Source organism: Diadema antillarum, unplaced genomic scaffold (genome assembly GCF_040938485.1).
Source record: "Diadema antillarum isolate AM-2024a unplaced genomic scaffold, OU_Dant_1.0 seq00000819_RagTag, whole genome shotgun sequence".
Taxonomy (NCBI): Eukaryota; Metazoa; Echinodermata; class Echinoidea; order Diadematoida; family Diadematidae; genus Diadema; species Diadema antillarum.
The window spans coordinates 1,011,380-1,024,824 of NW_027271696.1; the positions used below are offsets into that span (position 1 = coordinate 1,011,380).

Sequence of the window (13,445 nt, forward strand, 5' to 3'; positions counted from 1 at the left end):
TGTACTGATAATTAAGAAGAGTAAAAAATATAACCTTTCACCAATTTATACGCGTGGACATCAAAAATTGTCTCCCTACGCGATTTTAAAAAAATAATTCCTGCAAGCGATCGTGTAAGAGCCTGCCAAAAGGTGCAACGTCATTGATGCCCCACTCTCAAGTTGACAGCCGTGCCTCAGAAAACCAATTTAAGTGTTCAAAATGATCATATCTGATTTTTTCATAAAATGTGACAATATGTGGCTTTATTATTTCAAACAAAATATTTCAAGCTTACTTATATATACAATTAATATAAAAATAAATAGTAAACATGTATTTATGAATAACTAGGGATGACGAGCAGAACACCGCTGGAAAGAGTTGTGCATCTATGACGTACAGTGTATGACTCTCCACCAAGACTTACTCATTTGCAGAGTCACACTTTTTTAACCGAAATGTACGAGCTTATTTGGTGATTTGAAAGTTTGTTTTTGATGAAAGTAGTTCATTGGAGGTACCAACAACAACATATTTTTTTTAAATTTCGTGAGGACTGCGTCCCTTTAAAGGGGGTGCACATGCCCCCCCCCCCCAATTTTTCTTTTTTATTTCTTTTGTTATAACAAAAAATAAAGAGGGGGCGCGCGCCTGGTGCGCCCCCCGCTGGATCCGCCAATGTTGAATACCATTATCTCTTCCTCTAAAGTCATGGATACACTGTATCTTTCACAGTCAAATGCCAAGCTGCATAATGAACCATGGCATTCCATCACTTCCTTTTCATTCCGAACATCAAACATGTATCCCCCATTCTGTCTGTGGGCGCCACATTGGATCAATCTATCGGCAGCATTTCCCAGAGGCCAGTCATCTTCGAAAGTCTTGTGGTCCGCGACAAAAAGGAATCCCCATGAAAACGCCAATAGACGCTAATGTGCACACGACATACAGCAGTTTTGATTCAAATGAGATTACACTCAAATGCGGGCAGACACAATGGTTTTTAAGAATTGGTGGGTATCCCACCTCCATGGTATTATTCGCCTTTCTGTAACTAAATTCAGAAAGCCTACAATTCTGTGCTTTCAGTGTATAGATGCCTTGATCCCACATAATGAGTGTGCAATTTTCTTCAGAGCACGGCAGAAACTTTTGTTGTTGTTGAGGTTCAGTCCCCATGAATTACAGCTCAGTACCTTGTTACAAATGGACTCTATCACATTTATATAATGTACAAATGTACAATGTTCTTTGAATTTTTAACTCATTTGTCATTGTGCATCAATGCGTTGATCCATTTGTGGAACAATGGCTCAGCTAAAAATACATTCTATGGCATTGAATTTGCAATTTAAGAATGACTGAAGCTCCAGGGGTTGATTAAAGACATGTACAGGATAAATGCCTGGCGACAGCTATGAGTACATTATAAGCAGAAATCAATCACCTGTGAACAATCACAGTTGTTGCGATGGTTGCTGCAGTTTGAGTTCAACATAATGTGTATCATGACTGCAAAGTTTGTGGTACACAAACTGTACGAAGCCAAGGTGCCAACTGGTTCTGAAGAATTTTTCATATCATAATATACAAATGTATATTTACAATGCATATACTTACCATGTATCATAATAACAATTGAGAAATTGTAATGCACCACCTCAAACAAGTACTAGTACATTGTAAGGTGCTCATTGTAAAGTGCTCTTGGTGATGGGAAAGAAATTATATGTTTGTATCTATTTCAAAAAGACAGTTACAATGTAGACCAGGGCCATGCAGACAAAAGCAAGAAAATAACAACAAAATGTACAGATTTGTCTGTGCCCTGCATTGACGTATATTACAGGGTGTATATGTATGTATACAAGAACTTGTTGTATTAAAGAAGGATTGTTCTTTACAAGTACACTACACTACTAAGACACGGCCCACACTCTACAGTACAAACATATGTATTTGTTTAGAACACAGCAGGATTCAAAAGGCCTTTATCAAAACCTCTATGTGCTTTGTAGACAAATCTCTCCTATCATTGACGTGGCCATTCATAGTTCATTGCCAAGCTATTCAAGTCAGCTTTCAATCTGTTTACAAGGATCACTAAAATTGGTCTTTACACACACAAACACACACACTAAGCTGAAGGTAAACCACTGGACTCTCATGACTCATTCTACACTTCAGAGTTGTCACCTCAATAGAGCAAAGGAGAGTTCTTCTGGCAATTGCCCAATATTCATGCTTTTACTTTAATTTAGCAAGGAAGAAGAACAAAATAATGTATACCATATTTATCAATGTTACATTTACACAACTTGTTACAGACAAATTCAGGGAACGGCAAAGGATCAACAAGGATATAATGTAATTCCTTAAAGATGCTTTAAAATGTTAATTTGTGTGTCATACATGTACATGTATACTGCACAGTCAGTACTTATAAAATTGTAGCACCCACCCACCCCCCCCCCCCATGTCTGAATACACCCATACATTACAGTGTATACAAAAACAGTGTATTAAAAAAATCTACAGTGTATTACGATGGTAAACAATACCCAATAGTAAAATCTCACACCACATAAATGTACGAAGCATCAATGTGCACTGTATGATGTAGGCTCACTGTTCATTCTTTCAACGGCATTACCAGTATTTCTGGTGTAGAACATCATTTGAAGTACTAGTACACTGTACATCACTTTCCCAAATGACCTGTAACTACAGGTACAGTGTACACTGTGCGAGGCTATTTCAAGGAGGTTCTGTCTACAATGTAGTACTGGTTGAAGTACCGGTACATGTTGTATATTGGAAGAAGATTGTAATTGAAATGCACACAGACAATCTGTCATTTTACATACAAGACAGGCAGCTTTACACCCACATGTCTGCTTGCCCAAGGCAACTAAAACTCACTGTTGGGCAAGTAAAATGAATGGGCATTTGCACATTAAAAGTATGGGGGCCCTCTACCAAATTTCCTTTCCAGAAAGTAGCAGAAATAGTGGATATAATATACATTGTATATATATACATTTTTCTTTTAATGCCCTGCAAAAGATCATGCTTTGCTTACCTGTAGCCTTTCTTTCTCTGTCTCAAAAAAAACAAAATCAAAACAAAATCAACAACAACCTAAAATGATTGGACTTTTCTTCCAAGCTTACCAATGCGTGTATCAGACACTTCATGCAATGTTTGTCTATCAAACACTGCACACAAAAAGCCAATATGAGTATTTCCTCTTAGGGGGGAAAATGCACAATGAGGTGTGAACAAAAGCAGAACAATATCTCTCGCCCTCGCATTATATCCTAAAAACATCAAACCTCTGTTAACTCGGCGCATGTCGTAATCGACACCGACTCCGAACTCTGCCCACATTCTGTCAAGCTGCACAACGACGTGGTTATATTACAATGCTAATTGCGGTGAACTTCCTCACACGATTGGAAGTCGAGAAAATTATGATTTATGATAAGCCTTTCGCATCGCTCTCCTCGGTGGACAGCATCAAACTGGGGGCTAGCTATGTCCACCAAGCAGCTCGTGACACTTCCATTCACATACACACGTACTATACTGTACAACACACAGAAACTTCCTTCATTCACCAAATACTGTACCTTCTATGAAAAATAATATACATTCCCTACTCAAATCATTTTGACAGTGATATCATAATTATTTCCAACAAGCTACACTGTACTCCCGCAAAAGAAAAAGAATGAATAATCCTAGATAAAATCTTCTCCGAGTATGTTATGATTTCTTTCACTGATGCACATCCTCATAAAGATGCTTGGATCTATGTAACAAGAGTACTCGTACACTTGCCAAATACTTCCCTGATATGAGGATAACATTACAGTGTACATGGACCATACTCATGGCAGAGTCGGGAGGGGAAGAAAAATGCTTTGTGGCCTATACAATACTACACCATGTTCAGTTTTGAATGTAACACTTCCTATCTGCAAAATAATAATAATAATAATAATAATAATAATAATAATAATAATTGCATTTATATGTCGCTTCATACTGACGTTTCTAAGCGCACTTTGCTACTTATACAAATAGACTAGAAAACACAATAACATTAACAAAATCAGCGTTAACAGGAACAAAAGAAGAAGAAAGAAAAGAAAAGAAAAATACATGTGATACAATGGTACAATAATTGATAACTGTGTGCGCCTCCAGAAAAAAAAAAATTACAACCAATTAAACAGGTGAGTTTTAAGAAGAATTTTAAATTTTAAGAATTTTAAGAATTTTTGATACAAATAAATTTGTACTGTAGTGCTTCATAAACACTCATCCTTACCTGAACAATATGAAAAACCATGGAGAAAATAGTATTCAATATTCCATTGCCACATTGCATGTTTGGCATTTTAAATTAAAACAACCCATGCATTAAAATGACTCTACAAGAGTTCGTTCAATGTACAATGTCCAAGTGAGTGTACTCAATGCATTCTGCCAATGCTATCATAGACATTTTTAAGTCTAGGTGTAAACACATTTACTGTCTGTGTGTTGACTTGAGTTACCAGTATTATTGGTGATGGTACACAGGCAAGATTGTACACTGTACATTGTCAATTTTCCTAGAAACAAATTCCAAACTGAAGACCTCTTTCTACAATTACTTTATATTGCTTTTCCAAACTTTCTGACTGTACATCAATGGCTGGATGTCATGACAACATACCAGTTCTCTATGAAAGAAATTTAAACTAAAAAAAAAAAAGTGAACGAGTTCTAAGAAAAGTGAACAAAAATCCATGATGACGCAAATGGTGCTGTCATGGACCTGGGTTGACAAAAAATTCTGAACGCGCAACTTCCTCCTTACATTTTTTCCGATCAATGCTGTCGAGCTCTGGAGCAGGGCATTGTAAACGTCATGCAAGGCACAATGCATCAATTGAAACATAACACTCATACAATGCACAGTACATGTTACTGTACATCAAGCCCACAACTACATGTACAGTCTATGACGGAAATATTGTATGCGACTGCATAAAAAGTGAAATATCAAAAGTGAGTTTGTATTAAAGAAGGGATTCACTGCTTCTTCTTTTTTTTCCTCCTGTCTTTTTGAGTTCCATCAAACCTGACATGGGTGAAGTAATGACATCCAATGCTTTTTTTGGGGGGGTCTTGTCTCTCTTACTCCTTGCTATGGCCTCTAGGTCAAGTACAGTCTAGATGTCAATGTCCTCTGGAATAGAGATTTCAAGTAATCTTTCAATTTCAGAGATTTCTAAGTAATCTTTCAATTTCATTTGGAAAATATCTTCATTATACTGTTCACTGGATCTCATCGGGACAAAATCTTTGTACCATGACCAAATGAGATGCATGATCCATATGCATGCATTACCTATCATGATGTACGTAGTACTTACATCTGTGTACAAATACATGCTGTATATTGATATTTGATTAGCTGAGTGTTAAAACCTATCAAACATTCATTAAACTGCACATACCGGTATCTACTTTGTCACTGTTTTTCAAAGGTACAAACTGCAACAAATTCCAGCTTTACAGTTATCATGAATCTTTTATGACGAGACAGTACCCAGATACAAAGGATGAAGAGCATATATAGTGAATTAAAGTTCCACAAAAGAATTAGATGTCTTGAACTAAATCCGTCAAAATCAAAATACTGTCAGAGTGATATTGTACTTGCACGATACTCATTACATTTTGTGTGATGTATTGTACACATTATTGCAGACTGTGTTAGTTGCTGATATTTCTAGTGTACTTAGTAGGGCTTTTCATCCCATGTGATGAAATATTCACAAATAATACTTTTCATGAAATCACCATCAATGACTTAACCATAATTACATACTGTAAAACATGATATATTCGCGGCATGAATTTTTTGCGAATTGGAGCCGACGGCCTTTTTTGCGGCATGAAATTTTTGCGAACTGCCACTGGCATTCGTAGACAAGAAATTTCACATGCATATTAAATTCGTGAATCTTGGCACTTGCAAAAATCGCGAAATTAAAATGCACACGAACATTCCTCGTTTTACAGTAACTTACACGTATTCTAGCCAAATGGACACTTGTTATAGACAACACTCACCAGAGAATATGAATAAAAGAAACAAAATCATGATTCATAGCCTGTCCTACATAAACTCTATCAACTGGTTTTAAACTTTGTGGAGGGAAATCTTTATATCAAAATTTTCATGGTTTATTCATGGTTTATTCATGATCAGTCCAGCGAATCAAATAAGTATACAAAGGAGGGATTACATTGTACATCAAATGCTTGAGATATCACTGAGATCAAAGTTCACATAGTTTCTTATACATTACATGTAAATCAATACAAACATATCCTGTTCAACCAAGTCTACAGTATAATGAAGCAATAATACAATATAGTTTTGCCTCAGAGGTAGAATTCCAGCATTTGTTCCTGGCAGAAATCATTAGTCTATGGACACCATTCTTTAGAAACCTGCACTGCCCCTCAAAGAGCTTGACTGCATGCCAAAATTCATCAATTTGAAGACCATGCATCAAATTACTGAAGGCAACGATCCTTGCGCATTGTGTATGAATATCATATTGCATGTTCCTTTGTGAACAAAAGAAGAGCTTCTCGATAACAAACCTGATACAATACCAAAAGCAAAATGCAAGCAGGAAAGAGAGGTCAACTTCAGACACAGCTACAAGTAAAAGGGATAAGAGTATGTACAACGACTACAGACTATTTACACTAGATACAAGCATAATAGATAAAGCGGAGAAGCACTGATTATGATCAGGGCTTGTAGTCGTAGTCAATGGTGTCTGCAAACTCTATAAAGCATCACAGCACAATTCTCACATATGCACAGTCGGCTGTATTTTTGACTGGCTTGGCTTAGAATGCACACATGCGGTGCTTGAATGTTGGTATGCACGTTTTCGGTGTTCGGAAATACTTTGAAAGCAGAAATTTGTGCACGGCTGATTTTTTTTGCACACGGCCGGGTAAGATCACAACAATCAAGTGAGCATTTCAAACAGCCCACCATTACCATGGCAGTTTTAAGGGCTTTGTCATAAATACTCCAGCTTATACTTCTGTTTAACAAATTTGCATGCTTCCATGTATATTTCCCCATAAATTCCATGTCGTGCAAGAATGTGTAACAATCAATTTCATTTTTACAGCATCAGTCCAAGACATAAGGACTGAATTAATGAACACAATGCAATCAGATTAAGCTCTCCGGCAATTCACAGGCAAAAAAAAAGGCGAGAAGTGTGTTCTTCGTGGTACATGGTACAACAGCCCAGGTTGCAACGGCAATTCACCAAGGTCTGGCCATTCCATCTCCTCATCCCCATACCCTGGAGGACAGTTCAATATAACCATCCCATCTGGTAGAGTCATAAACCATAGATGGGTGCATCACCTCCCCTTTTTTACAAGATAATGGGTTCCACGCTCTCACTACAGGCATTACTGTATGTATCATGTTTCCATTCGCTTATCTTTTTTTTTTGGGGGGGGGGTTCCCTCAAATATGTGAATTTTCACAGCCATGCATGAGAAATGCCATTAGCTTATGTCACATTAGTGCCTGTATTTTGTTCCTCTCTGCACTGTCAATATTCAGCTTCTGAACTGGATATCAGCGAGATGAAATCGAAAGAGGAAATTTATGCAGTGTTGCATCCTTTCCAACTGCTGAAGAACTGCAATTCATGTTTTCCAGTCCCACATACTAGACTTCATAGATGCCTACCAACTTTATAAAAGATACCTATTCCTACAAAAAAGAAAAGAGAATAGATTCTTAATCAATGTCTCACAAAGCAATGCTCATTCTCAGAACTTCTTATCTGGCCCTGCAGCAGTTGCTCTTGTTGCGTGGTAAGCCCTTGTACAATTGTGCAGGTTGTTCGTTGCTACCATATCTGCAGGCGGCTTCTGCAGTAGCTCTTAGATTGTTCAAACAAAGTCTTATTCACTTTGTGTAGTCATGGTTATATGCACATTACAGAGTACATACTACTTGTGTGTAAATATACACATGACCATTTGAAATAAAACCCCATGCTTCATGCTCACCTGCATACACGTACCAGTACAGTACTGCAGACTTCACGCAGCATTTCTTAATTATTCAGGCCTAGATCTACAAATAACTAGCTCTGACTGTGAAATATGAATCCTCATTAAAATTGTGTTTTTTCATATAGTCCATATCAAGGCCTATGCTTTACATTTGGATTTGACTCTCTAATTCTATAATATTTTGGTGCCATCTCCCAGTATCTTTGGGTAAGTTTCCTTGTTTAACCCTTGAAGATGAGTCCCGAGTATACTCGGGCAGGTTTCTTTGGGATATATGCGTGTTGTAGCAAAATCAGCCCGTCCTCAACAGGTTAATGACATGCTTTACTTGAGCACAATGAATAGGACCTGGCTTAAAGTTATACAACCCAGATGATTCAAGCCACCTTGGTACAGTTGTATTGGTAGAGAAATGAAAAAAGTAAGAAAAATGTGTCATATCGATCTACATATGTGTATTAATCTATAGCAAGATTAAAGGATGTGCATTTTTTGTAACAAGAAAAACACACACACCAAAAAAGAAAAAAAAACTGTGACAAAAAATAGACGATCGATAGCGATAGATATGGCACACACCAGTGCAGAGGTCAGATTTTGATCTGGCACATCAGTGCAGGAAGTGGTCTAGTACTAGGGTGTCTGGTAGATTTTTGCAACTGGAGAAATACAAGTCATTTCACACTAAAACATACATATCCATAATGTCCATAGTTAACATAATACATGTGCAAAATTTCTCACCATAATCATGAATAATGGTGAAGTTATGAGCAAATAAAAACAGGGTATTTTTCATCCTCACGCTGTCAAAACCTTGGCGAAAAAGGGGGTCGCGAGCGTAATGAAATTCACTGTCAAGCGCACTCCAGTGGGCGGTGCTATTCACTGCGTTTATCACATTCAAAGCGTGCGTGTTTCTAAGGCTAAGCGCGCATCCCTGTCAGCTAGCACACACCTACCCAGCCAGCTGTGCGAGGCCCGCTTCGATCCCGCGGCACGCACTTGTACTTGCACTCGCACGCGATTTGTACACACGGCTGTACGGGTTTACGAGACCGATGACCCATCATACATGTATACAAACGTATCACAAACGTAGGTCTAACAGCGCGGCGGAGTAAAAGCGCACACAGTAGTAGTGCATGTGCGATATGTAGTACAGTGTACATGGAGACGCGCACACGTACCGGTACTCACATTACGTACCGGCGGTGCGCTATAGCAGCTGTGCGGAGGCTGAACATCGTATGCATGCAAGGGGAACCGACTCGACTGTATGGAGCTTCGCGTAAGTGCGCGCCGTAACCACGAGTCATGGCGTGTAACTACGTGTCTAGACTTGTAGGCCCCGCCTCGCTTAGTTCGCTGATGCTGTTACTATGCTGACAAGGGTATCTTAATCGCTATTTCGCGGGTTTATCCTGGGGAATAAGCGAAAAACCAATGCTATTTTTGGATTCAGCACCATTGAATCCTCCTACACCGGTATGGCCAGTTTCACAGTCGGACGGAACAGCCGAGTTATAGCGATGTTTATGCTTAAATCTGAATTTAGGTAGCAATACGTCTTGATATCTAAACTCGGCGTAGGACGAGAAGAATGAGACCACCACAAGCTTTCATATGATACCAAATTTATGGAGATTTGTTCCCGGGATAAATCCGCGAAAATGCCTGAAAGGTGATTTTAAGCCAAAATTGTGGGTCCACTTTTTGACCGAACGCGCGCCCTACGTTTGCCCATTGCCCAACACGCACTGAACGCATCTGGTAGTCGTAAGTTTATTTGAAAATGCTAGCGCTTTTGCATTCAAAATGTGACTTTCGTGATATCATTTAGTATCGAAGATAATATGATAGATTTCTCTTATTGTAAAAAATGTTTTGAAGTAGTTTTATGTTCTGTAGATGTATATAGACCTAGAAAATCTAGGTCAAAGATGACTTGTGAACTCGCGACTTTTGCGTGAATTTCGAAGGGGATGACAAAGCGCATCGCGCTACCGACGCCCTACTAGTACAGCTCAGCAGGTGAGAAGGAAAATGCTGTTTGCTCGCTCCCCTCCCCCCCCCCCCCCCCCGCCTTAAAAAAATAAAGAAAAAACAAAATGTCTTCATTTGGTCTGAGCCCGATGGCGATAGATCAGTGCAGAGTAGACCTCTTCTACAAGGTTGTATCCTCTCATTAGTGTGACTGTTACGCTCTTCCCACTAAATCAGAACTAAAGCTACATCTTGGTGTACATTCTGGACTGCCAACTTGATGTTTGCCGTCTGGGGATACAAAGTGTAGAAAATAGTTTTACTTTTACCAGATACTTCGGCTGTCTTTCAAGTCTCACCACTCGCTACACAAGCCGTGGATGGTACTGACTTCATAAACAAGGACGATAACATGTGAAATTTTTGAATGCCTGATCTGTCTATCGATGCAAATTATATTCATAAATATTTTGCATGATTGCCATGGATGGCATGGCTCCTCTTTTTGGCCTCACAAACATTAAACCCTTTGAGCCTGCCTTCATCCCACATTGACAATCTTGCGTTGTGTGTTCAGTTATCCATTGAGCCCAGTCTAGACAAAGCTTTGCGAAAGTGTCCACGTGGAACGAATTAGATAAAAACAGAGGATTTACATTCGCAAATAATCGTAATCGCTTCAATTCAGTTAACTTGACCGTGGCTGTGCAGCTGTGCAGGACAGATAGCACAGCAGACGCGTATGGATGGGTGAGCTTGTTGAAGATCAAGAACGTTGACTTCGTATACAGTACACTGCCTACACACATAACAAGACGGGGGCATACCTCGCTCAATGACCAACTAGTGAATGCATTCGCTCGGCACTTGCTAACTTCCGCAAGTTCATGATCAACTGCAGCATGCAAAAAACATAAGGCGAGGAAAATGTCTTACCGTCTCTGGCCTTCAAGTAAACGGTGTTGGCCACGATATTTTCCAACTCCATAGGTGGTGGTCGTGGCGGCCGTGGCCTGAAAACTCCAAAATTGTGCAGGGGTTGGGGGGAAAGGGTGTGGTGGTTCTCCGCGCACAGCTGTAGCAGCAGCGTATAAACTCCATTAGCAGCGAACACTGCTCGCTCGAGTTACCCGCGCCGGGTTTACGGTACACAGAAATCACGATCGCTGTCAGAAAACACGGAAAACGCATAGTCCGCATACGTACACTACATGTTGGTCGCGCGTAGTGATGATCGGAGGTGCTAATAAGATTATTTCGAGGCACATACGTGCAGATTTAGATTGTACACAATCCGCACAGGATGCCAAAATGCAAATGCTAATTCCGAGGTTGTAGACGCTGCGCAAATATCTAGCGTAAATAATATCAAACTTCATTCAATTCAATAGAATTGCCACATGAATCCAAATATTCCAGGGACAAGTCTGATTATCTCTCTAAAATACTAATTTATTCATAATTCATTGCAGAGGCAAATAACATATAGTAACTTTGTAAAGATTCAGAGAACTTCACAATACAACAGCATGCAGGTAACTTTTCTGCATCTTTCTAGAGTTTTATTCTAGAATATAAAGATACCACATGATTATTCTTAATAAATCTGAACGTTTTTATGTCAACTTTAAACTAAACACAAAATGTAGAAAATTCTAGAAAACAGCCCATTTCTTCTTTCATGCTTCCCCCATTAGTTTCTTATTTTCCCTTTAAATCTTTTTCAATTTGTCTGTCTCTCCTCCTCATCCTTAATATTCTTCTTTTTGTCTCTTTTCGTGTTATTTTCCTTCATGTGCGTTGATATTCTCTTGATTTTAAGCATCTTGGAGGTGACATACTTCTACTTTACCATGTGTAATATTGATGATAAAGATGATCGCGTGCACGTGTGCAGATATTCGACGATACACACAGCAAGAGAGTGAGAGAGAGTGAAAGAAAGATGATATAGAATGAAATGTTCAAAATAAGGTTTGCCTCACACAAAATTGTTTGTTTGTTTGTTTGTTTGTTCACATTTTACTTTGGGGAAATCTAAATGCAATGTATTCAACGTATGTCAGTGGTGATGATTATGAATTAATTTCTGTAGGACTATGTGGTTGAGCGCATTGATTGGTTATGAATGATTGCGGCTTACACGTCAAACTATAAATCAAAATGGGATGACATGTTATTGTTATGATGATGTTCATTATCATTATTTTACCCATCTCGTTTTTATTGTTCTTTACTCTTTATTATCATTATCATTATTGTCATCATCATCATTATTACAGTATCATTATTATTATTATTATTATTATCATTATTATTATTATTATTATCATTATTATTATTATTATTATTATTATTATTATTATTATTATTGTCTCGTCTATCACCACAAGATGTACAATGTATCTTGAAGTTCAACATCACATCATCTACCATCATGATGGAAACTCAGACTCGTAATGCCTTTTTTTGAGGATTTCTATTATCATTGATATTGTATTATCATTGTTATTATCATTGTTGTTGCTGTTGTTGTTATTGTCATTATTTATACCATGTATACTATTTTGTAGATTAAGGGATATCAAGATTTGATGCATAACACGGGTATATTTTGTTCGTAATAAAGATGAGAAATTGGAATCTGCCATGAGCAGCCAAGTCATCTATCCATTTGTTACAGCAGCCGAAGCCGGTATACATAGTGTATGACTTGTGTATCTCATGCTGGCTTTGCAGTGTCGACCTCACAGCATCAACCTACACAACTAAGACCAAGTCTTAAAGTATGCTCCAAAAGCCTTGTGCATGATGTTTCCAGTTCGTTGTCCCCAAGGTTCGGTATATTCCAAAGGTTCATTTTTCCGAAGATTTGTCAATCCGAAAATGAAATAAGGTTCATTCTTTCCAAGGTTCGTTATTCCGAAGGTCTGCTAGTCCGGAAACGAAATATGGTTCGTTAGTACGCACCTGGATGCATGATATAGAATTCATGTTAAAAAAGAAAGAAAGAAAAAAGAACAAGCGAAAATAAAAGGTCAGTCCCAAATGCGGGATTTTCACTTACATACATGTAGGTGAACATTAAAACATGCACTATAGCTTTCCGCAATGATTGGTCTTGTCGTTGGCTCAGTTATGTAAATCTATTAGCATTTCAATTACGCGAGATGTCAACTTGGTGATAGATTCAGCGTTATAGATAATTTGAGTAAAAATCCAACATATGCTCCATCTGATTCTGGGAAATTAAGTGTGATCAAACAGACAGGATAGTAGGAATTTCAGTGGAAGCAGACGAATAGAATAAGAAAGTTATGACATTTTAGAGTTTTTATTAATG

The 13,445-nt window shown here is 38.3% G+C and overlaps 1 protein-coding gene across 1 annotated transcript in view; it reads right to left on the reverse strand.

Moving 5' to 3' along the window:
• The window catches only part of LOC139739779 (G protein-coupled receptor kinase 5-like), a 137,727-nt gene extending 126,535 nt beyond the window's left edge, over positions 1 to 11,192 (reverse strand). The window contains exon 1 of the mRNA XM_071650374.1: positions 11,039 to 11,192. Coding sequence (XP_071506475.1) covers positions 11,039 to 11,090 — 52 coding nt within the window. The 5' untranslated portion in view covers positions 11,091 to 11,192. The remainder of the gene's footprint in view (positions 1 to 11,038) is intronic.
• Positions 11,193 to 13,445: the final 2,253 nt, after the last annotated feature.